General features: G+C 57.0%; 10 protein-coding genes across 10 annotated transcripts; 7 read left to right on the top strand and 3 right to left on the bottom strand.

The window, feature by feature from the left end:
- Positions 1-198: 198 nt before the first annotated feature.
- CLUP02_13484 (uncharacterized protein) lies at positions 199-2,569 on the bottom strand (the record flags this gene model as incomplete). The annotated part of the gene is made up of 12 exons (XM_049292423.1): positions 199-378; positions 453-490; positions 627-785; positions 877-908; positions 1,074-1,154; positions 1,287-1,625; positions 1,682-1,753; positions 1,851-1,983; positions 2,047-2,170; positions 2,203-2,294; positions 2,351-2,487; positions 2,553-2,569. 12 exons carry the CDS (start codon positions 2,567-2,569, stop codon positions 199-201), a joined length of 1,404 nt encoding a protein of 467 aa, XP_049149569.1.
- A 2,436-nt stretch (positions 2,570-5,005) lies between these two features.
- Positions 5,006-5,660, top strand: CLUP02_13483 (uncharacterized protein; the record flags this gene model as incomplete). The annotated part of the gene is made up of 3 exons (XM_049292422.1): positions 5,006-5,124; positions 5,168-5,351; positions 5,445-5,660. The coding sequence occupies 3 exons, from the start codon at positions 5,006-5,008 to the stop codon at positions 5,658-5,660; spliced, it is 519 nt and encodes a 172-aa protein (XP_049149568.1).
- Positions 5,661-6,299: 639 nt separating this feature from the next.
- Positions 6,300-6,485, top strand: CLUP02_13482 (uncharacterized protein; the record flags this gene model as incomplete). The annotated part of the gene is made up of 1 exon (XM_049292421.1): positions 6,300-6,485. One exon carries the CDS (start codon positions 6,300-6,302, stop codon positions 6,483-6,485), a length of 186 nt encoding a protein of 61 aa, XP_049149567.1.
- Positions 6,486-8,156: 1,671 nt separating this feature from the next.
- On the top strand, positions 8,157-8,594 carry CLUP02_13481 (uncharacterized protein; the record flags this gene model as incomplete). The annotated part of the gene is made up of 1 exon (XM_049292420.1): positions 8,157-8,594. The coding sequence occupies one exon, from the start codon at positions 8,157-8,159 to the stop codon at positions 8,592-8,594; it is 438 nt and encodes a 145-aa protein (XP_049149566.1).
- A 1,445-nt stretch (positions 8,595-10,039) lies between these two features.
- Positions 10,040-11,611, top strand: CLUP02_13480 (uncharacterized protein; the record flags this gene model as incomplete). The annotated part of the gene is made up of 2 exons (XM_049292419.1): positions 10,040-10,196; positions 10,443-11,611. The coding sequence occupies 2 exons, from the start codon at positions 10,040-10,042 to the stop codon at positions 11,609-11,611; spliced, it is 1,326 nt and encodes a 441-aa protein (XP_049149565.1).
- Positions 11,612-11,990: 379 nt separating this feature from the next.
- On the bottom strand, positions 11,991-13,413 carry CLUP02_13479 (GPI transamidase subunit PIG-U; the record flags this gene model as incomplete). Its single annotated transcript, XM_049292418.1, has 3 exons — positions 11,991-12,852; positions 12,921-13,188; positions 13,257-13,413. The coding sequence occupies 3 exons, from the start codon at positions 13,411-13,413 to the stop codon at positions 11,991-11,993; spliced, it is 1,287 nt and encodes a 428-aa protein (XP_049149564.1).
- Positions 13,414-13,924: 511 nt separating this feature from the next.
- On the top strand, positions 13,925-15,907 carry CLUP02_13478 (pescadillo; the record flags this gene model as incomplete). The annotated part of the gene is made up of 1 exon (XM_049292417.1): positions 13,925-15,907. The coding sequence occupies one exon, from the start codon at positions 13,925-13,927 to the stop codon at positions 15,905-15,907; it is 1,983 nt and encodes a 660-aa protein (XP_049149563.1).
- A 437-nt stretch (positions 15,908-16,344) lies between these two features.
- Positions 16,345-19,091, top strand: CLUP02_13477 (RNA polymerase I specific transcription initiation factor; the record flags this gene model as incomplete). The annotated part of the gene is made up of 5 exons (XM_049292416.1): positions 16,345-16,602; positions 16,673-18,490; positions 18,595-18,816; positions 18,891-18,989; positions 19,056-19,091. The coding sequence occupies 5 exons, from the start codon at positions 16,345-16,347 to the stop codon at positions 19,089-19,091; spliced, it is 2,433 nt and encodes an 810-aa protein (XP_049149562.1).
- Positions 19,092-19,136: 45 nt separating this feature from the next.
- Positions 19,137-20,972, bottom strand: CLUP02_13476 (succinate-semialdehyde dehydrogenase; the record flags this gene model as incomplete). The annotated part of the gene is made up of 3 exons (XM_049292415.1): positions 19,137-20,151; positions 20,209-20,765; positions 20,847-20,972. 3 exons carry the CDS (start codon positions 20,970-20,972, stop codon positions 19,137-19,139), a joined length of 1,698 nt encoding a protein of 565 aa, XP_049149561.1.
- A 1,176-nt stretch (positions 20,973-22,148) lies between these two features.
- CLUP02_13475 (beta-glucuronidase) lies at positions 22,149-24,107 on the top strand (the record flags this gene model as incomplete). Its single annotated transcript, XM_049292414.1, has 3 exons — positions 22,149-22,503; positions 22,566-23,476; positions 23,538-24,107. Coding segments are annotated over 3 exons (1,836 nt in total), but the record flags the coding sequence as incomplete, so codon positions are not given.
- Positions 24,108-24,145: the final 38 nt, after the last annotated feature.

Raw genomic sequence — 24,145 nt, 5'->3', positions numbered from 1 at the left:
AGTAGGTGGGTATGGGCAGCTGGGCTCCGTGGTCGGAGGTAGGGCCTGCCGCAGCCACACTTAGTGGCAGAATAGCGGGAGCTGCTGGCAGAATATCCTCGCCCTTAATTATTACCGTAAAGCAGGCCAATTCGGCTCGTTCGCTTCATTGTTACCGATTTTTTGATGGGAAATTTCCTCTCTCCCTTGCCTTGGTCCTCAGCCCGCCCGCCCCCCCTTATCCCCCTGGGCCATACCGTCTTCGACTTCCTTGAAGTGAAGAGTGTCCATTTTCCCCTTGGCCCACGCCACGCATGCCCTTGTCCTGCTGCAAGATGGTCGATTTCGAATGGAGATGGGAGGAGGGTTTCGTTGCGCCCCGCTGGACCCCTTGAAGCGCTGGTGACTGGCAGCTTTTTCTAATTTGATGATGATTTTTTTTTTGCCAATGGGGGAGGAGGCCAATTATCCACCCCCCCTTGCTCTGCCTTGATCGTAGATAATCTGTTACCTGTTACTACGTGTCAGCTGCTGTCCGCATTCAGCCTTTTTGACCATGATTACGGCGCTTCATCGTAATACGGAGTACGGATACTCGGGGGGACTTGGGTTGGGGGTTTATTCTTGTTCCAGGCAGACGCTATTACAAGGTGAGGTAAGCTCAGAGAGCTCATCGGGGCGCAGCAGGACGCCTACGTCGGAGTGGTTAGGTGAGATCAGGCAATGCGATGATAATTGCTGCTCGATGCTGCGGATTTCGGAACGAAATGCGACGGTGAATGGGCTGCGGCAGCAATAGGCTGCATCTATTTTGTCTGCATGTTGCCGCCGCAGCAGGAGGAAGCTGAGAAGACACGAAGAAGAAACACCCCCTGAAGAATTTTATTTTGGATGCACCTGAAGCAACGTCGACGGAGCCTCTGGCCCCGCTATCTGCAGCAGCACATGCGCGCATGCAAGTGAAATGTAATGACTTTTTTTTTTATCATGTGTTCTATTGCTTCTTCTGCTTCTTTAGAGGCATGTACTCTACCGCGTACAGCCAAGGTAGAGTTGCAGTTGCAGGTTTGTGTGCGGGCTTGCGCTACGTGTACGTTGGACTCTGCAGAACGACGACGCCAATGATGTAGGTGTAATGTGTAATCGTGTTTGCGCGCCCAGGAAAATTAAGATTACTGCGCAGAAAAGGACGAAAAAGGGCCGCGCAGTTGTATCCGTAGTATCCGTAGTAAGAAAGTCGTAATAGTAACGGACGTACGACTGTACGCGGCAGATATTCTACGGGCGTTCGGTGAGACTTTTTCTACAGGCGAACAATTTGGTGTTCTACGGAAGCTGAGCCACGGCCGGCGGCTTCTGGGGCGGCGCCTTGTCCGCGCAATGCTGCTTGTAAGTTGTCAAGTTTGGGTGAAAGGACAAGACTCACAAGAGCCAAAAGAGAGTTTTTGTCCACGGCGAACCGGGGAACTCCCCCCAACGTGGGAACAAAGAGCCGCTTGGTGAAAGGGGACTCGGGAGTTGAGACGAGACATGATTGCTCACTTGCAGAAGTGGACAGTTTAAACAGGCCACCCGGGTTTGAGGTTTTCTGTAGACACCGTGACATGATGCGATGCATCAGGGAGGAGAGGTCTAAGAGGGAGGGACTTGAGAGTTCTGTATTCGTACTCCTTCTCGCTGTCGTCAACGCAAAATTACGCACGTCGCAACTTTATATTGGCTCTGTAACTGGTTGATTGGGTGTCGTCTGAAGATGGACGGCACGAGATGGGAGCTTTGGCAATTTTGGTAGTCCAAGTGTATGTGTGTGCGTGTGTGTGTGAGTGCCATTCTGTGTGCCACGGCGGAGACGTGTGTGTGGTGGTGGTCACCGGTTGACTGGTTTGGTGTCAAGTAGGTGGTGTTTGAGCGGTGAGCTTTGCAATTTCCCTGACGGGTTGAGATTGAACCGTAACAGGAAGAGGAGGACAAGGGTTGGATTGGAAGAGACGGAGCTGCCGAACGCTGTCTCCTTTTTTCTGTAAAGGGCTCCCCTTTTTTATTGGTGCCTGGAATGGATACGGATACCTTCATCTGGGTGAGGTGAGTTCGCCAGAGAGTGAGTGAGGGAATGAGAGTGAGAGTGAGAGCACAGGTGTCCTGTTGGCTGGTGGGCAAATCCCTCCGTCTCCGTCTCCGCTCCGTTCTGTGCCTGACTGACGGTTAGTCTACTCTACGGAGTACAGTAGTGTATGGGGAAAACTGAGAGTGGATGGAGACGGTGAGAAAGGCCGGTGTGACAGGGGGCAGGAACACGTTCAGGGCAGGGCAGCCCCCTGTACGCGTGCTTGTTTCATTTCCTCGCGTTGCGGCGGTCAAGCCCCACGGTGACTCTGGCGATGCGTCACCGCCAAAAAGAGGGAGACCTTTTTCCAGGGCAGCGGGCAGTCATGGGAGCCGCCCGTCACCTCAGCAAGATGAGACGAGACGGCGGCCCACCGTTGGGGGTGATTGACGAGATTGACATTTCTGGAGAAACGGTTGCTTCGGCTAGACGCTGATCTCCACTCGACGGTGTGTGGGTCAGTACGTACAGTCTGCAGACCTGCATTCCACCGTTACGGCTCTGGAATACCGTATGCAAGTACCGTGCCGTGGTGTACCTGATGGCGTAAGGTAGCGTAAACGGAATGCCGCGTCCCCATCCACACACCAGAACACCAAGACCAGACGGAGTGGACGCCCAGGGCAAAGCTTTAATTTTGGCACTGGCAGTGTCAGGTACAAGGGGTCAAAGTACTGACGTACCTGCTCTCTCTCTCTCTCTCCCGTCCCAGGCAAAATTCCTTTCTTCACCTTCACTTTACTGCCACCCCATCGCCGCCCATCCCACACCCTGCCGACTTACCCCTGGACAGCTCGCAACACACGCAAACTCGCCCTTCACCCTCATCTCACACTCCCACAATAGTCACCACACACCCTACTTTTACCCTCTCTTACGGTGGTTTACCTACGCAGTACGGTAAGTAGGCACTCACTCCCTCACACACCCTTCACACCCTTCTCCCCTGACACCACACACCCCCCTCCCGAGCAAGAAGACACCAGTGCCCGATCCAAGGTCAAGCTGGGCTAATACCCTTGCAAGGTTTCTGGCTGTTCCAAAATTGCAGAGTCTCGGACAGCGAGCTCTGCAAACAGGCACCGCCAGCCAAAATCTCCTTCCCATGGCCGCATTCGTAGATACATAAGGCACCCGACTCCCCCCCTAGTATCGATGGACTACTATTCCCGACCAGATCACAATCCTCATCGACAAGACCAGATTCAGACGAAACTCTTCCAACTTACGACCGTTTGGTTACATACTACTCTCACATCCTCCATCCACCACTACACACCAAAGAGTCTTTGTCCTCATTCCTCAACGGCTCAACAACCTGCAACACTACAACATACAAAACTCCCCAAGGCTACATCTACGCAGCCTTACCTCAACCGAAACCAACAACTTCACAACAGCTCATATGGCTTGCTCCGCAAACAACGACTTCATCACCATGCCTGCTCAGCGCCCCTCGCAACTTCCTCCCTGCCCCGGCCCGCCGCCTCAACGCCCTCTTCCTCCTCTGCCCACCCGCGGTTAAAGAGTGGCTGGCGGTTGGCCTCGCGCAATACACCAACTCGAGAGCTTTCTAGAGCCGTGAGTTGAGAAACAAACCACCACCACCACATCGAATGGAGCTGCCCTTCGGTTTCCCTTCGCAGTCGAAAACCAACAACACGGACGAACGGGGGCCAACAAACCCATTGAACCAGTTCTCGGGAAAATACCAACTGCGAACGAAAACCGATCCACACCCTTCAGCAACAACACCGCATCCATTCAGTCGGCCTGTATTTGGCAGCCCGCAGGATTTACCACGCATTCCAATATGCACGCCATACACGCCTCCATGTGTTGGCCATGCATGCGTCTCACCCACACCACCCACACCATTTGACCGAGGGGCAGAGGTCTCTCCAAAAGCCTCACCTCTGCGACCACCGGGCCAATGCAACTGCCCCTCAATCTCTCCAGACCGGGCAAACGCACCTGCGTCACGATGGACCGCGGGGTCATCAGTTGCTCCGAGGCGGTCTCGAGAATGGGCCTTTTTTATTCTTCCTCCCTCACCTTCTTCCCCTTCTCTTCGTGCCGGCCCGCGTTCCCAAGAGCTGGGCTCTGCACGCAACTTACCAGCAACCACGCAACAACCCACTCTACTTCGTCATCGACTGCTACACCCCCTACGCAGTATTCACCGACATACCACCTTGTAACAATACAAACCTACCCCTCGTTCTCTCTACACCACTTTCACCGCAAGCGGGTTATTCAACCAAGCCAACGGAAACCACCATCTTTAATCCATGACCTACAACGGAACGAGCAAAGCATCATTACGGGACCAGGAACAAACCTCAACGTCATCATTCAATCACGCATTTTCCACAACCTCATCAACACAAACATGTATCATTAGAAAGGAGCATTTGTCGGGGGAGACTCACTACAAGTCTACTCTTTTTTTGTTTTTTTTTCTTTTCCCACTTTGTCGTCGCCGATACCCCCCTTCCCTTTCTCAGAGAGATGGATGGATTCGACGTCAAGTACGAGCGTTTCTTAGGAACCAGGTTTAGTCAACTGGGATACATCAAAAGTTGGAGAGAAGGAGTTCACATTTCCTCATTCGCACTGGAGCACAGGGGGTCAATCTCAGCATTGGACCACCCCAATTCTAGATGAGAGTTATAATACCACACATAATTCACCAAAACAAACTTGATCCTCACTTTGCTGCATGAATGTGATTCAACTTTGAAGGCCAGCCAAGCCCTCGACCTCGCAGCCGGCTTTCCTCACTGATCCGCGCTTTAACCGCACAGCTCTCGCTAATGCCGCGCAAACCATGGCAGAAACAGAGGACCTTACCATGAGCCCCCCGTTCATCAACCTCTCCCGCCTATTGTGAGACTGAGACGGCATGTGGCACATGGCACGATGGGCGGGAAACACATCCCACTCAACGCACGACATCCCGTCCCATTCTCCCCCATCCCTCCCCGCCCGTCCGCCGTCACCATGGCCGCGACAGCAGCGCGCGGGGTCGTTGGGAAAAGGTGAGCCGATCTCTACGTTGACCGAGAGAGCATCGGCCCCCAGTCTATCCGTCCCTCCCGACGACCACCCTGTATTGGGGGCGTATTGGGGGCTGGGGGGCTGGGGGGAAAGTTGGACGAGGTTACGGAGTAACGGACTGATTTGCTTTGCGTTTGGCGGTGGAACGAGAAAGAATACTACTCTGCGGCGGCCACCTTTTTCGCAGACCGAGCCCATGGCTGCCATGGTAAGGTAATTTAAACCTCAGCCTACTTTGTTTCTCCTGCTGCATGGCCGTGATACCTACATACAACAACTGCGGAAACCAACCTTGCCGCAGACGACCCCCCCTCCCCTTCTCCCCTCTCCATCCCCCCCCAATGTGCTATGCATAACCGACCCGACCCGATCAGCAGACCAAAAATACTCAAATACCATGCGCCGTCCTGCAGAAGACCGCAAGGGCGAAAAGGCAACACCAGGCAGGCTAGCGGCCACCGGAGGGCAGTTTGCGACTCTTGCAGCGCGCCAGCAACACATATTGATGTCCAACTAGAGAAAGTATGGCTGAATACGGGGTGCCAGCGGCCATCTTTTGCGACCCAATGTTTGGGGCCCCTTTTTTCAGTATGTCGAGGGGGAAAAAAAAAACACCTCCACGCCCCTCCCAGAGAGATGGTGGGAGAATGGATTGGAAAAAAACCGCTCAGTTGTTGCAGAATATATTGACACGTCGACTTTTTGTGAGGAAACCGGGGTGGTGTTGTGGTGTTGTTGGTGGTTTCCACACCACCACCACCACCACGAAAACCATCAACACCATGATCATCAGGGCAGAGCAGACAGCTTTTCTCTGCCTTCTTTTGACGATCTCTACCTCGACATCCAATGGATAGCATGTTGTTCGTGCTGATGTCGATAAGCCCCGTCGTCACATCCCGTCCCAATTGTCTTTTGCAGAGCGGGTTTCGTTCTAGGTGATACACACCGAACGACGGGGGTTTGGATGTAGTAGTGCTTGACCGAAAGGGAGGGGGGGAGATCATCTGAGATCTTTCCGCGTTGCGGTAGAGATTGCCCTGCCCTACGGATACGCTCCGTCTCCGTGGTGTGTACTGCTGCTTGCCCTGACTGACGTGATGTGTTATGTTACCGCAGAGTGGCAGAGTGGTAGATGGAGGACAAGGGGGCATGAATGTTAGCCAGGGTTTGGAAGGGAAAAGATGTGCGGCTAGGGCGCGTGTTTTTCTTTTGGCAGAAACATCACATCGATAATGAAAAGTTTGGTCACATTCCTGCTCTCTCTCTCTATCTATCGTCAAGGAGAACATACTGCTACACTACCTTACCACCGGGGGGGGGCCTTGCCTGCCCGGAATGAGACGGGCAGGCTGAGAAGCTCAGCTGATAATGTTGCACATAGGTCCTGCTTATCAAGTTGGAAAATGGGACGCGGTATTATGATTTTTGGTGGTTTTCACCCCCAGGTTTTACTGCGTATCTAGGCCCCCCATTTCCCATCCCCCATCCCACCCGAACCACCTACCCCGTCCGCGGTTGCCAAACTGCTCATCTCGCCTAAGTCGAGATGCAGGACAAATACATGCCTTAGGGGCGGGCGATGCAGCGCGGCGGCGAAGGGGAGGGGAGGGGAGGGGATGCGCGAGAAAAGGGCTTGGGCGGTAGACCTCGGGACGTGCCATTGCATTTTTTTTTTAAAAAAGATTTTTTGCAAGGGAGAAGTGGAGGGGTGAGGGTACCCGCGGTGCGCGGCTGTTTTGATCTATTGAAACCTTCCAAAGGGGACTTGCGTAGGATGGCCCATTATGAGCTGGACATTTGAGGTTCTGGTTTGCGAGGTTTTGGTTGTGCGGTTCGAACGGTGGTGGTAGTTGCCTTTTCATGCGTGCCTCATATTGGTTGGACATGCGTTTTTTCTGGTGGGCTTGCATTTTCCCCCGGGTTTACGCCCATTACCTCGGCTGAAGTACGAAAGTACGGAGTAAACCCAGCTCGAAACCGTCATGTTGGACCCGACAGACCAGAGAGAGAGAGAGGCCTCACTTGGGGGCGGGGCCGAGATTTGTTGTTCGAGGTCCGAACTCCGTATCTGTACCGCAGTACGTAGTAGATGGTTTGAGCCTATTTGCGTGCAATTCTTGTCGGTGAATACTATCCGCCGTACCGTTTTCTGATGGCGGAGTGGATTCTGATGCCGCGGCCTGCGAGAGAGTTTTTTTTTTTTTTGGGAACATCCATCCCTTTTTGCCTCTCGACGAACTCCCCTTTGACGGTACGGTTTAGCATAATGTACAGTTGGAATTGGAAATGAGAAAATGAGGCTCAGCCTCAGCCCGTCCGTGGACGGACGGGAAGGGCAAAGGACAGAAGAAAAAAAAGGGGGTGGATGTACGGGATGTGGAATGTTGGACCCCTAATTCCCAAGTTGAGGGCAAAAAGAGCCCAGGGGGTGGAGACTCTGCTATAGTATCAGTTCGTACTCTGTCAAGTCTGTGAAGAAAGTCAAGGGGGAAAACATAAAAAAAAATAAAAGAAACACAGACGTCGTTGACGGTTTTGACGGGCTCGACGGTCCAAGGCGCCGTCGTTCTAGGGCCTCCCTTATCTAATTACGTCGCACCGGTGACGGGAGGCTAAAGGGAAGGCTAGCACGATGGTGTAATTGGATATTCTGCCCTTCCCGTCTTTTTTCGAGGGCAATAACGGAAAAGAGGGAGAAACTGCAAAGAAGTTTGGTTCCCCCCCCCCCCCCCCCCCCCCGAAGACAAGCTTGGCTAGCATCCGGGTGTTTGACACCAGTGGACGAGTATACGATGGACGGCATTCATGCTAGCGGAGATGGCGCCGGGGAGTCGGGATTGTGGGAAAGGACTGGTGCCATGTCTCCGACGCAGCGGCGGCGGCGCGAGAGACGGCGCCCAGGGAAAACGGAGCCGCCGTGGGCGGTGTCCCGTGGACGTGGAACGACCGATGTGGGCTTCTCGTTGGGTTCGAACCTCGAGTTGATGGATAGAGAGGCGTGTCGCGATGAATGGTGGGGGATTCTTTCTCCCCTATTGGTATTATCCCCCCTTTATTGCCGTATGTTACGATTTCGTATATTCCTCCGCGATCTGAAGAAGAATCTAAATTAATCCAGGTACGACGACGATTCGTCACCGATGGGCGGGGACGGGGTGGTTTAAGCTACTATAGAAGCATTGAATGGGTAAGGGTAAGGATTGACCTCGTAGCTAAGAGTCTGATGTCTTTCCTTGTGTGTCTATATCGAGCCCTGATCAAGGTCCGAGGATTACGTTGGCAGGGAATCGGGGTGCGGCACGTCACGTCAGATAAAAAAGGACGGGACGGAGGAGACCCTCTCTCCAGGCCCTTTCATCAAAGTGACACCCTGCGCATCTTTTACCCCGTGAAATGCGGTATCACAATGTTCTTAGCTGTCGTGGGTTTATTATGGAATTTTCTGTGACCAAGATGGATGAACCCTGGCGCTCCGCTGCTGATCACTTGTCTTTCCCATTTCCAAATTCCCCTTCCCCCCTCCCCCCACTTGACGAACTGGAGGAATGTTTGAATCTGTATGAAACGAGAGAGGGAGGCTTTGGTCTATTCGTTCTTCAAGCGCCGTTCGCTGTTCACACCTGTCGAGCTTGTCAATCTGTTTCCCGTTTCGAAAAAATGGACGGTTCAAGTCGGACGTTTTCTGGGGGCGTCTGGAATTCAGACGGTGTAGATTAATTACTTTGGAACTAAGGTAGCCACGCCGTGGTCGTGGTGCCTGCAGTAGGTTACGGTTACAACTTACGGTGTACGGGTTCGGTGTCGCGTACCTGCCTTAGTGGTGGCGAAACTCCCTGCAGTCGTCGTCGGCTTTGGTCATCTCGGAAGATGGTCACGAGATTGGATCAAGAAGGTCGAATGTCTACTGCATAGTAAATGTCGCAATGTATCATGTATCTAATCCCCCTCCCTTCCTTGGCTCTTCCTGTTGGTCCCTTTGATCCCTTTCGGAGGGGCACGTGGAGGGTAGACTTGGGAATGGCTCAGGGGACTTGCATTGGTGATCCGGACCCGCCGGGGATGCAGGCGCAGAAGATTAGAGAAGGTGCTTATGGCCAAGACGTCACCGCTTCTTATTTTTGCCTCTATGTCACTGGTGGACGTTTGACGGCGGGAAAAAAAAAATACTTGGTGATTTTCGCGGCGGCGTGTTTTGGAGTTTCTCGAACGGTGAACCGGATCGTCAGGGGGGGGAACGGTGGGTTCGTCGATTCTGTCCCAATCGGGAAATGGAGCCCCGTTTGGGGGAGGAGTGGGGCGAAGCGTGGCAAAACGTGGGAGATCTGAATCCACTTTTATTCAGCTGCCTCAGTCCCTCCACTCGTGATTATGTAAGGCTTCTGTACTCCGTACTCCGTACCTAATACCTTGTTACTTCTCAGTACGTATGCTCCGACCACGTGACCCCGCGCCGAGGTCGTAACGAACCGTTCAGGCCAAGCTCAGGCGGATCTTCGCGCCGCTGAAGCGATGAAAGGAATGCAGGGGTCCCTACTTTTCCCCAGAACGACACATCAGTGACATTGCGTTGCACATCATCAGAAACGGTTGTCTCTTACAGCTCATTGCTGCCTTGCGGGATCTTCAGGGTATCCTTCATACCACAACAGTGCGTTGAAACGGGCTTGACTCATCGGCCACCCGACTTTTCGTCATCCTTTGGCACCACGTCCCTTGCGCTAGAGAACTCGGACAATCAGGGTCTCTAGAGTCTACGGCGGGGACAGAGCGAGCGAAGGCAGACGACGTGAAGCGGATACTTGGATACACACGCCGGTTCCCGCAGTACGTGAGGTGTACTCGTCACCCGGCCTTCACACCACAACGTACGACACAACACCAACACCGCCGACCATGGACGACGTCCTCGAGCTCCACGTCTGGGGCGCTGCGTTTGGCCTCCCCTCCATCGACGCCGAGTGTCTGGCCGCCATCGCCTACCTGCACACCGCCCTCCCAAGCTCACAATGGCGTCTGGTCCCGAGCAACGACCCTGCCGTCCATTTATCAAGTAAGTATACCGGTTCACTTATTCACACTTACATCGGCCGGCGTCTTTACATTGCCCACCCCCTTCCCACCGTTCGAGCTTTCCGCCGTTGAAACAAATTTCCCACGCGGCCTCGTCCCATCATGACGACTCATAACAAAGAAAGCCTCACAAAGGCTCACCCCAACGCACAAAGAAACTCGCCCAAAATACATGCACACAATGGACCCTCCCCCTTTTACCCTCAGCCTCGCTAACGTCTGCTAGACCGCCTACCGGCCCTTAAGGCCAACGGCGTCTGGGTAACGGGCTACGCCTCCATCGCGGCCCACCTCGCCTCCCTCGCGCCGCACTCCCCCTCCTGGGACCTCGACCTCGACTCGCGCCTCACCCCGTCCCAGCGCGCAGACGCCCTCGCCTACGCCGCCTACGTCGAGTCTGCCCTTGCGCCCTTGCTAGATGCCGCCCTCTACGGCACCCACGAGAACTGGGTTGCCGTCACCCGCCCCGGCCTGAGCCACCTCCTCGGGTTCCCCCTGAGCTGGACCGTTCCCGTCATGATCCGGAACCAGGCCACGACCCGGTGCGCCCACCTCGGCCTCGACTCCCTCGGCGCCGAGGACGACGACGACGAGAACGGAGATGACGCCGCCGTGCCCAAGAACCGCGCCCTGGACCGCGCCATGAAGCACCTCCCCGTCTCCAACAAGAAGACGGTGCTCGAGGAGATGAAGGCCGGCACGGCGCGCGGCATCAGGCTCCACGCCATCACCGTCGACGCCCTCTCCCCCCTCGAAGCCCTCCGCGCGCGGGGCGAGGACTCACCAGGCGAGAAGAAGCGCTTCTTCGGCGGCGAGGTCCCCACGTCCCTCGACTGCCTCCTCGTAGGCTACCTCGCCCTCATCCAGCAGGTCGACCTCCCGCAGTCCTGGCTACCGACCATCCTCGCCAAGAAATTTCCCCACCTCGCCGCCATGGCCGCGGACCTCCGCGACGAGTGCCTCACGAACCCGGGCAACGCCCTCCCCTGGACGGCGGCACCTTCGTCGTCGCTCCGTACCGCGGCGCGCTTCCTCGACAACGTAGTGCAGGCGACGCCGAACCTCGGCGAGGCGTACCTCCACGAGTGGCGGCGGCGGGCCGAGATCAAGGCCAAGGGGGCCTCGGCGGACCGGAGGGCGCTCGCGCTCGCGGGCGGGGTGTTGGTCGCTGGCTCGGCGATCGCGTACGGCGTGTGGACGTATAAGAGTCTGCCGCCGTGGGGCCTGCGGACGCAGACGTGGACGGCGGAGAAGAAGGGGCTCGGTAGGTTTGGCGATTTGGGCCAGATGCTCAGTTTTTCGCTGGGGCTTGCGGACCCGGTGCCGCAGGCGAGCCCGGCTGCTGGATGGGGTTCGGAGCATAGGTATGTCGAGTCTGAACTGGCTGTTGATTAAGGCTGGAGAGACACTTTGAGCATAAGATAATGCGGTGAGTATCAAGATAGGTTTGGTAAAAAGGAGGTATGGCTGGCCGCAACATGGCTTATCAGTCACAAAACGAAAAGGTGGGCATATAGATCATTCGCAACTCCGGAGTCAGGGGTAGCATGTACGAAAAGGCCACGTGGTTCGCGGCTGCCCAAAGATGTACAATACTGTCTCGATTATGTTGGTTTACACATAAAACCGTTCATCATACACCATGCTATTTTTTCAACGCTTCCTGTGCCACTTATGCCGACCTCGAATGCCCTTATACTCGAACACGGGCGCTTTTAGTTCTACACACGATGAAAACGACCCTCATCATCTAGTCTCATCTTTCTGAGGCTCCTTAAATCTGCCGAATCTCCTTTCCGACCATCTCGGGCCTCTCCACCTCCCACTCGTCGCGCAGCACCGCAAACGTGAGATCGCTGACGAGCAAGCTCTGCCCCAAGCTCCAGACCAACGTGATGGCGTAGAAGAAGTTTGCGTTTCCGCTGCCGGCGTAGATCCACAGGTGGTAGAAGGCCGGGCCGAGGAACGAGGCGTACATGATCGTCGCGGCGCCGACAAAGGTATACCGCATGAGCGGGAAGACGTGCCGGAAGAGGGACAGCATGGCCAGGAACAGGCTCGTGTCCGCGATGGACGGGTACGGCTTGAAGATGGCAAAGATGCCGAGGAGCAGCGTCAGCACGACGAGCGGCTGCGTGCGGATGCGGATCGTCAGGGGCCCGACGTAGCTCGAGAGGTGGAGCCAGAAGACGGCGAGGAAGAAGGGCCGGAAGGAGTCGAACATCTCGACGAAGAAGTACCACCACAGCCCGACGTTGGGAGTCAGGTCGTTGAGGGTGAGCTGGGCGCCGTAGGTGCTGGGGAGGAACTCCCAGGAGCCGCCGGTGAGGAGGAAGGACATGAGGAAGAGGGCGGCGAGGACGGCGGCGGCGACGGAGACGTTTGCGAGGGCGAAGCGCCGGGTCGAGGCGGTGCCTCGTCGGATCGGGTCCTGGCGGTCGTGGGCGAGGAGGACGAGGGGCGGGAGGAGGAGGGCGGGGTACATTGAGAAGTAGGTGGCGAAGGAGAGGGAGACCATTGCGCTGAGGGGGTGGCCGGCGATGGCCTTTGCGATGGCGTGGAGGATCGCGCAGGTTGAGAAGACGGAGGTGGAGCGGCCGACGCAGGTTGCTATTGTGAAGGGGTTGAAGAGGTAGCTGTGGTGAGGGTTGTCAGACCAAACGTGCGTTGATGATGCGGGCAAGGGGTGAGAGTCGGAGCTTACAGCGATGCGACGACGAGGCCGCTCCACCTCTTGCCGCGGCGGGGAGAGGAGAAGAGGCGAGACGAGCCTGCTTCGCCAGAGTCTGCGATGTTGGAGAGGGCATCCGCGCTCAGGATGTCGACGAGGACGTAGAGAAGGTATGTGAAGATCGGGAACGACTTCGGGTCCGGGAGGAGGGAGAAGAGGGGGAGGAAGAGGGGCGCCTGGTGGTATACGCCGCCGTCGTAAGGGGAGACGTTGTGGTTATAGAGGAAAAGTCCTTCTTGTACTGTGTTGCCATGAATCGTCAGTCAAGATTCCTTGCTTCGGTTGGGATCCGGGAGAGGGGAAGCTTACATCGCTTGAAGCTCGTGACGGGGGTTGAGATCTCGACGCGGCCGGTAAGCAGGTCAGGCAGGCCGGGGAACGCGACGAAGAGCAGCAGGCGCAGCGCTGCTGCGGCGGCGTAGACGCCCGTCTTGCTGCCTCCCTGTGTACTTGTTCCGACGGTCATCCTTCAGTCCATGGTCCGGGGCGGGATGTGTCGAGATGCGGGCTCACGGGAGCTTCAGAGGTTCGCAGTGTTATTGGAGTTCGGGGCGGGAGTCGGGATGAATAAGGTGTGGTAGGTAGGGACGGGGGTCGAGGTGGATGACACCTGGTGCTTCGGCCGGGGCGCAGGTCCGCTGGGTGCGGGAAGCTTGTCCAGCGAATGGCAATCCACCGTCCAGCGCAGTCGCACTTGGTTTAGTGGGTTGAACCCCTGGAGCTGGGGCCATTGTGCTGATTAGATAACGGATGCCAATCAGCGATAAGGATGAATGAGACTAGTCCTATCCCGGCTGGCGAGGGAGCGGTCAGCCGCTGGCAGAAAATTTCAATGGAAAAAAAGTTCAGAGAGAAACTCGAGAGCGGTGCCCCGCCACAGCGAGGAGTACTGGAGAGCTTCTGAACTCGTCCAAGAACACACACCCTTCCAAACCAAGTCAATTTTCCCAACAACATAACCACGCCCATTCGCAAAAATGGCGGGCAGAGTCAAGAAGAAGGGAGAGGCCGGAGCGGCCAAGAACTATGTCACCAGAAACCAGGCCATCCGCAAGCTGCAGATCAGCCTGCCCGACTTCCGCAAGCTCTGCATCTGGAAGGGAATCTACCCTCGCGAGCCGCGCAGCAAGAAGAAGGTCTCCAAGTCCTCGACCGCCTCGACGACTTTCTACTACGCCAAGGACATCCAGTACCTCCTTCACGAGCCGCTGCTGCTCAAGTTCCGCGACCAAAAGGCCCTCGAGAAGAAGATTTCGCGCGCGCTCGGCCGCGGCGATGTTGGCGATGCGAAGCGCTTGGAGAAGAACGCCGCCAGGCCCGAGGAGACTGGCAAGCCGAGATACACCCTCGACCACGTCATCAGAGAGCGATACCCGACCTTTGTCGACGCCGTGAGGGACCTCGACGACTGCCTGTCCATGCTCTTCCTTTTCGCCAACCTGCCTTCGACCTCGTCCGTTCCCGCAAAGATGATTGCGCGCTGCGAGCGGTTGACCCTCGAGTTCCAGCACTACCTCATTGTGTCGCAGAGCGTCACCAAGTCCTTCCTCTCGATCAAGGGTATCTACTACCAGGCGAACATCAACGGCGAGGATGTCTTGTGGCTGGTGCCTTACAAGTTCAACCAGAGGGTTGTTGGCGATGTCGACTTCCGCATCATGGGAACCTTTGTCGAGTTCTACATGACGCTGTTGGGCTTCATCAACTTCCGTCTGTACACCGGCCTCGGCCTCAAGTACCCGCCCAAGTTTGACCAGACCAAGGACAACCAGTCTGCCGAGCTTGCTGCCTTCACCATTGAGGGCCAGAACCTCGCCGCCCCCGAGGAGCCGAAACAAATCACCAACGGCGAGACCGAGCACAGCGTCGACCCCAAGACCCAGGCCGCGGTTGACAAGGTCATCAAGAAGCTCAAGTCTTCGGATGCCGACAAGGAGGAGAGCAAGTCGGAGGAGCAGACCGAGTCCGCAGAAGAATCCACAAACGCCATCGACAAGTTCGAGCCCGCGGCGCCCGGCGGTGACGTCCTGCCCCAGCCCGTCCACTCGAGCACCGACAGAAACAAGCTCTTCGCCCACTGCACATTCTTCCTCTCCCGTGAGACTCCCAGGCAACCCCTGGAGTTCCTCCTGCGGTCGTTCGGCTGCAAGCGCATCGGCTGGGACGCCGTCCTCGGCGAGGGTGCCTTCACCACCGACGAGCGCGACCCGTCCATCACCCACCAGATCGTCGACCGTCCCCCCATTTACGCTGCCAACAGCGAGGAGGGCGATGGCGAGGACAACCAGACATCTCAGAAGCTCGCGCCCAACCAGCGCATCCCCGGCCGGATATACGTCCAGCCCCAATGGGTCTGGGACAGTGTCAACGACGAGGAGCTCAAGCCGGCGGACCAGTACGCCCCCGGCGCCCAGCTCCCTCCCCATCTCAGCCCCTTTGTCAGGCAAGTGCAGGGCGCGTACGACCCGACCATCCCCCTCGAGGAGCAGGAGCCCAAAGGCGAGGCCCTGGCCGAGAGCGACGAGGAGATGGCCGACGACGTGGACGCCGGCGACATGGACGTTGCCGGGTCCGACGAGGAAGAGGAGGGCGAAGACGGCGAGGGCGGCTCCGACGTTGACGGCGTCTCCGAGGACGAGGACGAGGTCGGCTCCGAGAACGACGACGCCGACGCGCAGCGCCAGCTCGAGCTCGAGGCCGAGCTCACGGGCGGCGCGGTCCAGGCCAAGGAGACCAAGCCCAAGACCAAGAAGGAGGCGGCCCGCAAGGCGCACGCCAAGAAGGTGGCCGAGGAGGCGGAGGATATCGAGCGGGCCAAGGGCATGCTGAGCAAGAAGAAGAGAAAGCTGTTTGAGCAGATGCAGTACACTAATAACAAGAAGAGCGCGCAGGACGAGAAGCTGCGTGCCAAGAGGAGAAGGCTGGAGAGGGAGGCCGCGAACAAGAAGGCCAAGGCGTAGAGGATGATGAATGTGTTCGTGGTGAAGAAGAAGAGGGAGGAGAGAAAAGCTTGTTTTGTGTTTCTGTTTTATTCTAGAATGTGTAGTAGGCGTTTGTTATACCATAATTGTGGTGTTGGGACGATAAATACATGCCTGGGACACATGAAAACAATCTCTCCGTGAATTAAGGTGAGGTGTTGGTAGTACGCTGTGATGAGTGTGAGTCTGTACAGATTCGACCGCACGTTAGGCTACCCGTTTGGCCTTTCCTCGAGGCAAGTTTCGGTGAGATGTGGGCGGGTCCATTTTTCTTTTACTCTTCACCTCGCTTCAACCCACTCTGAAAACCGCTGTTATTCACCTATACATTTCATTCCACCTCACTCAATTGATGCGTATTCTTTTCACATGTGAAGCATTCGAATTTCAGCTTTTTCAGGCACCATATCCATGTGATGACGGCACATGAGGAATCGTGGGACCTCGATACCGATGAGATTCGCTCCGTCGACTCTGAAGAGCTTTATGAGACCAGACCCAACCGCTGGATGGGCAACAAGGCGACATGGAACACCTACACGCAGGAGGAGCGGCTCCTCCATCGCTCCATGGAGCAACTCCGGAATCGCGACTTATCGGTGCACCTGTATAACGCATTCGCGCTCCGGAACCGTGCAGTACGCCCCAGCGCCGCGGGACAGCCCGAGGAAGCGGTAGGTTTAGAGAGCAGCGCCGTCTCATTCCCACGACACATTCCACATCGCTGACCATTCTTTTTCTCAGGACACCGATAGACCGCTGGAAGAAATCGTCGACAGCGGCGAATGGCGTCCGCCGAATCTCTGGACGGCGTGGCCCATGAACTCGCGCATCGTGCCAGGCGACGACTTTCTAAAGGAAACTCACGACGAGGACGACGAATTCACCACGCGCTCCAGGAAGAAAAAGCTCCCCAGCACAGCGTTAGAAGAGGAATTGACGGCTACGATTTTACGCCAGGCGAAAGAGCGGTTTCTTCGCCGGCAGCGCAGGGCCCGAGAGCGAGAGGAAGCTGCGAGGACGCGGGACGAATCCGCTAACGAGAGGGCGGCGGCGTCTTCCACGTCTGCGCATTCATCCGCGGTCTCTGACGAAGACGACGAAGACGAACAAGGGAACACGTCTCCGCCATCAGGACAAGGCGCGCAAGCGGCGGGGATGTCCGACGTAGAGATTGAGAAGCCGAACCGCAGCAAGACGTACGAACCAGTCGTCTCCGCCAACGACGAGCTCTCTGCCGACCTCCTCCGCCCTTCGGTCCGTCATATCCTATCTACCTTGGACAACACCCTCACGGCTCTCCACAACGCCCGCCTCGCGGGCCTGAGCTACATGACCGACTCGTCCGCCTCCGCGACCGACGTGGAGGACGACAACGCCTCGGACGCAGCTAGCGTCTCGTCCGCGGCGTCACGAGCGAGCTCATCGGCGTCGAAGCGTAAGAAGAAGGGTCGGCCGCGGAGCAAGGCGCCCAGGACCCCGGAGCCCGAGTGGACGAGGGCGCTCGAGAGGAGAGGGCGACCGAAGAAGGTGGCGGTCCCGCTGCCGGGAGAGACGGAGAAGGAGATGAAGATTCGGATCGCGAGGGCGTCGAAGAAGAGGATCCCGTTCTCGTCGGACGAGGAGGACGCAGCTGCTGCTGCCGAGACGGAAGGGGAGGATGCCGTCGTGAAGAGGGATGAAGAGGGGTCGGGGGTGGAGACATCGAGGTCGAGGCCGCCGAGGAAGAGGCGTGATTTGCCGGCCGAGGCGCGGGCCGAGGCCAAGATCAAGGCGCGGGAGACGATGCTTGGGAATTGGGGGCTGCGGGACTGGAGCGATGTCGTTGGCGCGGCGTCGCTTTCTGGCTTCAAGCCTGATGTTGTCGCGAGGGCGGCGCAGCGGTGTGCTGATCTGTTCGGGCAGGGGATGGAGATGCGGACTCTGTCCGAGGGGCCCGCGACGAAAGGGCCGAAGCCGCAGACGACGCGGTACGTCCCCGGTGGAGGCGGCAGCAGCGACCGTCGTGGCGGTGGTGGTGCTACTGCCCCGTACGCGGGGGCGTCCAGCTCAGAAGACTCGGAGGAGGAGAGGCCCGTCGTGAGGGCACGGCGTTTCGGGGCGGCGTCTTCTCGACAGAATAGTCTGGCGCGCGACAGCATCCCACCCAGCGACTCTGACGCCACGGGACGAGGACGGAGCACGACGGCAGCGGCGGCAGCGAGACGATCGCGGAGCGCATCCCGCGCGTCGTCTGTGGGGTTCTTCTACTGTCCCGTAGCGGGCTGCGAGCGCTCGCTGGAAGGGTTCGGGCGGAGGGCGAATCTGCAGCGGCACGTGGCGACGATGCATCCGGGCCGGGTGGGAGATGCCTTAGGCGGCAGTGGCGGCGGGGGGAGCGACCGCTTCGACGTGGAGAGCGAGGACGAGATGGTGGGTGCTGTGCACGTTGACGGGTTCATGAGGCCTATTCGGGCGAGGAAGGGGTGGAGGGCCGAGGATACGGGGAAGAGGAAGCGGAAGAGGCATTATCGGGGGCGGAAGAGGGATGAGAGCGATGGTGGGAGTGAGATTGGGGAGGCCGTGTTGGATTCCACGTAAGAACACTCGCCTCGGTTCCGATGCTATCGTGGTGTGGTGATTCTCTCGTGCAAACAATCTACGGATGCTATCTCTCTGATGCGTAGTTTCGAGACCGGCATGGCCTGGCAGGGAATACTCTCACAAATGAAACGGGAGCCAATGCCGCCTTGAAAAACTCGAGTTTCCCTCTCTCTCTACCTTCACGGCGAACACACGGGCACATGAAAAATTCACAGATACTGCCACCCTCGGGCTTTGTGATGGTAGCAAACACATCTGATCTCAAGTCCACGTGTGGTCCGGGAGTCTATACAGATACCAACCTTGTAACCTCCAAGTTGATGAAAGCATGCTCTGGCCCCTAGTAGCGTGAAGGAATGTTCATGGCAATCTGGCACAGGAGGTAGACGACACCATGGGAGGAGCATCACTCTTCTTCGATGAGCCTCGAAACAGTAGATTTGCCCTCGGTCTTCGTCAGTTGGGGGCGAAACCACATGTAAGAAGGGAATAATACAAAGCAGGTAAGAGATCGCTCAATGAAAATGGTCTTTTTGAACAGTAGAATAACCAACTCCTATTCCCAAGGGTTGCCCGCTAAAACACACATCTCTTTCCCATCATTTTTCGCCCCCAGCATCTCCCTTCACTTCTGCAGAGGCTGGCCCATACCGCCGTACGTAACCATCTTGGTGACCTGGTACTCGGAAACACCCAAGAGCGACCCCTCCCTCCCGAACCCAGACTCCTTGACACCACCAAACGGCGCCGCCGGATCCGAAATCAAGCCCGTGTTGACGCCCACCATACCGACCTCAAGATGCTCGGCGACGCGGTGCACGCGCTGAATGTCCCTCGAGAAGAAGTACCCCGCCAACCCGACGTTCGTCGCGTTCGCCAGCTTCACGACCTCCTCTTCCGTCTCGAACTTGAACAGCCCCGCAACGGGACCGAACGTCTCCTCGCTCGACATGGCCATGTCCTTGGTCATACCCGTAATAACGGTCGGCTCGTAAAAGTTGTGGCCGAGCGTGGAAATCTTGTTGCCGCCCACGACGACTTTGCCGCCTTTCTGCTCCGCGTCGCGGACGTGGGATTCCACTTTGTCGATGGCGCGGTCGTGGATCAAGGGGCCGTGGGTGGTTCCCTCCTCGAAGCCGTTGCCGACCTTGAATTCCTCCACCTTTGCGGCGAATTTCCGCGTAAACTCGTCGTAGACGCCGCTCTGGATGTACAACCTGTTCGCGCATACGCACGTCTGGCCCGAGGACCTAAACTTGGAGGCGATCGCTCCGGCCACCGCGGCATCGACGTCGGCGTCGTCAAAGACGATGAAGGGGGCGTTGCCGCCGAGTTCCATGGAGAGCTTTTTGAGGGTGCCGGAGCACTGCTTCATGAGGAGCTTGCCGACGTTTGTGGAGCCTGTGAAAGAGATCTTCTTGACGGTCGGGTTGGTGGTCAGAGCCTCGCCGACTTCGGGGGTGTTGTCGAGCGAGGTGACGACGTTGACGACGCCGGCGGGGATGCCGGCGCGGTGGCCTAGTTCGGCGATGGCGAGGGAGGTGAAGGGGGTTTCGCCGGGGGCTTTGCAGACTACGGTGCAGCCTGTCGCGAGGGCGGGGCCGATTTTGCGGGTGATCATTGCGGCGGGGAAGTTCCATCTGTGGTGTGTTAGTCTGAGAACCGTTTTCTACACAGGGCACAATGAGGGGACATACGGTGTGATGAGACCGCAGACACCAACGGGCTCCTTGATTGTCCAGACGCGGTTTCCGGGGACGGAGGAGGGGATAGTGTCACCGTAGATACGGGGAGCCTCCTCGCTGAACCACTCGAAAAAGTTGGCGGCGTAGGTGACCTCACCCTTGGCGTCGGCGACGGGCTTGCCGTTCTCCCAGGTGATGAGGGTGGTCAGGTCCTCTGCGTTCTCCATCATGAGGTCGTACCACTTGCGCAGCAGCTTGGAGCGCTCGCGGCCCGTCTTGGTGCGGAAGGTCTCGAACGCGGTGGCGGCGGCGGCGATGGCGGCGTCCGTGTCGGCTGCGGAGAACTCGGGGCATGATGCGATCTTGGTGCCGGTGGCGGGGTCTGTATGGTTGTTAGTCTCCTGTCTTTTCCATGATTTTCCATACATGTCTAGATATATGCACAAAGTCAGGATTGTAAGGGGAGAGGGGGACATACCGGTCACGTCAAAGGTCTTGCCAGACTTTGCCTTTACCCATTCGCCGTTGACGTAGCAGACATCCTGCTTCAGGAGCGAGGGGTCTTTGAGCTGTGTGAAGTGTGAGTGAGTGAGATTTCCTATGAGATTGATCGAGTGCAGCTGAGATGTTACGAGTGGTATATTACGTACCTTGGGAACCATGGTTGAAGCGGCTCTAAGAGTAAATGGAATATACGGTGTCCGGACAGATCGGAAAATGGTTCTGGGTACAAATCGTGACGCCGGGGCGACTGCTCTGTGTAGTGTAATGGGCATGGTGATGGAGCGGGAAAATGGACGAAGCTCTTGGCTCGTTTGTTGATAAAGGACGTGGGAAGTGCGGGGAGCTTAGCTATCCGTCTGGTCTCAAGGGAATTAAGCTTCTAGCTTGGGGTCCTATGAGGATGACGCGCTCAAACGCTTCCCTCAGACGCTGGATTGACAATTGAGGTGTGTGAGATGCGGTTGCAGCTGTCAATGATCTTCAACGGCAGTTATCAACGACTCAATTGGCGAATTTTGGGTGAGCGACAACGGAGATGTGGTGAGAGAGCTGTGTCGGTGGTGAGTGGCAGAGGTACCGGGTGACGTTCGATGACGTCCACCCCACTTTGTTGACCGGCCCGGTTGGGTTTACCGCAGACCGGCACGGAGGTGGTTGGTGGGCGGTGTTAGGGTGCTGCACCTCGACAGAGCGGGGTCACTAACAGACGACATGCCTACTTATGTAGGTACTTACTCCTTGTACCTGAATCTGATATCTGAGTACGTACATTGTGCCAGCCACGGCCCGGCAACCGAGGATCGCAGACAAGAGCTCAAAGATGTTCCTGCCTTTGATGGCGCCTGCATTTGTTCCTGGGTAAGGTGTCTGTCTTCAGGTATACGTACCTGCAAAGTAGGCAGGCGGCTCTGCTAGAGCTCTAGCTGTGTTGAACTTGATATATGGATACTTCGTCTTCGTGGTATCTACCTCGGAGAACTTATAAGGCACAGAATGAACTGATCTGATCAGCAAAGCGCACGCTCCAGCTGTTCATCTCATCTTCTGTCAAGTCACGTAAGGAAAAGAAAGCTCAACTTGACCTAGGAACCTTGATTCCACTTGCTCAATTGGTAGTCTACGGTACTCATTCATAGGCCAGCCTTCAAAAATCACCAGTATCGGGCGAGCCTCGCTTCCTTAGTAGTCAAATACGCATGGGAATAGTAATTCCCGATCCTGCAGCAACAACCCTGGCAAACAGACCAGCGCAGGCCAAGTCGTCACTGCATCCCCCCGCGTTGATCTCGCCCGTTCCGACAGCGTAAGCGACCTGCATGCCGTCACGTTCCCATGCCGCTTGCCAAATCATGGCCATCGCTCGCTATTCTATTTCCTTGCTTCTCCTCACCTTCCTTTCAGCTAGCACGCTGCAAATCTCCCCTTGGCGACAACAAAGATGACCAGCTATAATCTCCACGACGGCGCCGTTGCCCACCCATGCGGGGAAGCTTATTCTCACTTCACTCTCTCTCACCGACATTATCCCCGCTGAGATAGCCGCCGTTTCTTTCCTGCCAGCCATCATGTCGTCCGTCATCAGATCCGTAGGCTCGGCCCTGGGTGACGAGCTCGAGTGCTTGTTCTCTGCCTTTTCGCCTTGGTTCTATGCACTCAAGCTGCCCTCTGCCCTGACCGCCGCCGTTGAACTACTTGTCGTAGGCGCCGTCAATGTCACTATCCCCGGTCCCAAGGAAGCGAGTCCCGTCTTTGATGCCTTTGTGAGCTACTCGCTCGAGTTTGCCTTTTTCCCAGATTTTGCTGGTACGTTTACGCCATACAAGACACCCTGACAAAGTAAAACGTCACTCATCCTGATATTCCAGGAAACGCCTCGGCACCAAACAAGTTCTCAGACAACCTGCTCGCCAACTTAGGTAACCTACAAGGCGTCCGCCCTTACATCCGCGTAGGCGGGAATACCCAAGACTATGCCCTCTATGATGAATCTCTCCCCTACGCCGTGAATGGCACCTACGATCTCGCTAGGTCAAAGGACTACCCAACCACCATCCACATCGGCCCCTCCTTCTTTGAATCGTACAGCACTTTCAAGGACACCAAATTCACCCACGGCTTCAACCTAGGCTTGGGCGGCAACCGCTCAGAAGGATGGGACACCCTCAAAGCCACCGTTCCATTGGCCTGCAAGGCCATCGGTAAGGACAACCTCGACGTCTGGGAATACGGCAACGAGCCGGACCTCTTCTCCACCTCGGCCCAGGGCCCCGTCCGCCCTTCGTCCTGGAACGAGACTATCTATGTGGAACAGTGGCTAAACGGCACCCGTGAGACCGCCGCCGTCCTCGCGGAAGCGTGTCCCGATTTTCCCAAGCCCGTCTTCATGGCGCCCTCCAACGCCGGCACCGCCAATCGGCTCCGTGCACCAGCGCAGTGGGCCGCCGGCCTGAATACCGATGACAACGTCGCCCTCTTCTCGACGCACAACTACATCAGCGGTGCCGAGAGCCCTGGGGTGACGCTCCGGGGCACGCTGATGAACCACACCCGCACCGTGCAGTCCGTCCAGGCTCATGTGAAGGAGTATGCCAACCTCACGGGCCGCTTCGACGATGTGCCGCCTCATATCTATGGAGAGCACAATTCGCTGTACAACCAGGGCAAGCCGGGGCTCTCAAACTCGTTTGGCGCCGCACTGTGGGGCGTCGACTTTAACCTCTATGCTGCGTCCCAGGGAATCAAGCGCGTCCACATGCACATGGGCACCGACTATCGTGTAAGACCTCCTCCTTCGTCCCTCTCCACGGGGTTCATGCTGGTATCTAACATCCACACAGTACCAAAGCTGGCAACCCGTCCACACAAACATCACCGCCCTCGGCACAAAAGCCCCTTACTACGGTAACATCGCCATAGCAGCCTTCCTCGCCCCGTCAAAGTCCTCCCCCACAACCCCAGTCTCCGTAGCCCACGTCCCCGTCCCATCCTCCAACCAAGAGACAACATCCGCCTACGCGGCCTACCACGGCGACACCCTCTCCCGCATCCTCGTCATCAACCTCAACCCGCATAACTCCACCGTCAACGGCACGGGCACGACGCCCGACCCGGACAGCAATCCCGTTCGCGGGGTCAAGGTGTACAGCTTTGCTGTACCGTGGGCTGATGATGCATTCGCCAATGTGCGGCGGCTGGCTGCGAACGGGAGCGATGCCATCTCGGGGGTTACGTGGGATGGGTGGAGTTACAATTACGAGCTGGACGAGGGCAAGCCGGTGCGGTTGGGTAATGTCACCATTGGGGAGACTGCGATTGTAAGTGGTGGGAGGGTCACTGTTGCTGTGAGGGATAGCGAGGCTGTTGTTGTGAGTCCTGTTTTGGGGTGTAGGGCGAAGAGGAGATTGTGAATGCCGTCCTGTACTTTACTCCATGATGATTCGATCCA

This window comes from Colletotrichum lupini, chromosome 7 (genome assembly GCF_023278565.1).
Source record: "Colletotrichum lupini chromosome 7, complete sequence".
Classification (NCBI taxonomy): Eukaryota; Fungi; Ascomycota; class Sordariomycetes; order Glomerellales; family Glomerellaceae; genus Colletotrichum; species Colletotrichum lupini.
This window is presented reverse-complemented; position numbering and strand designations above follow the sequence as displayed.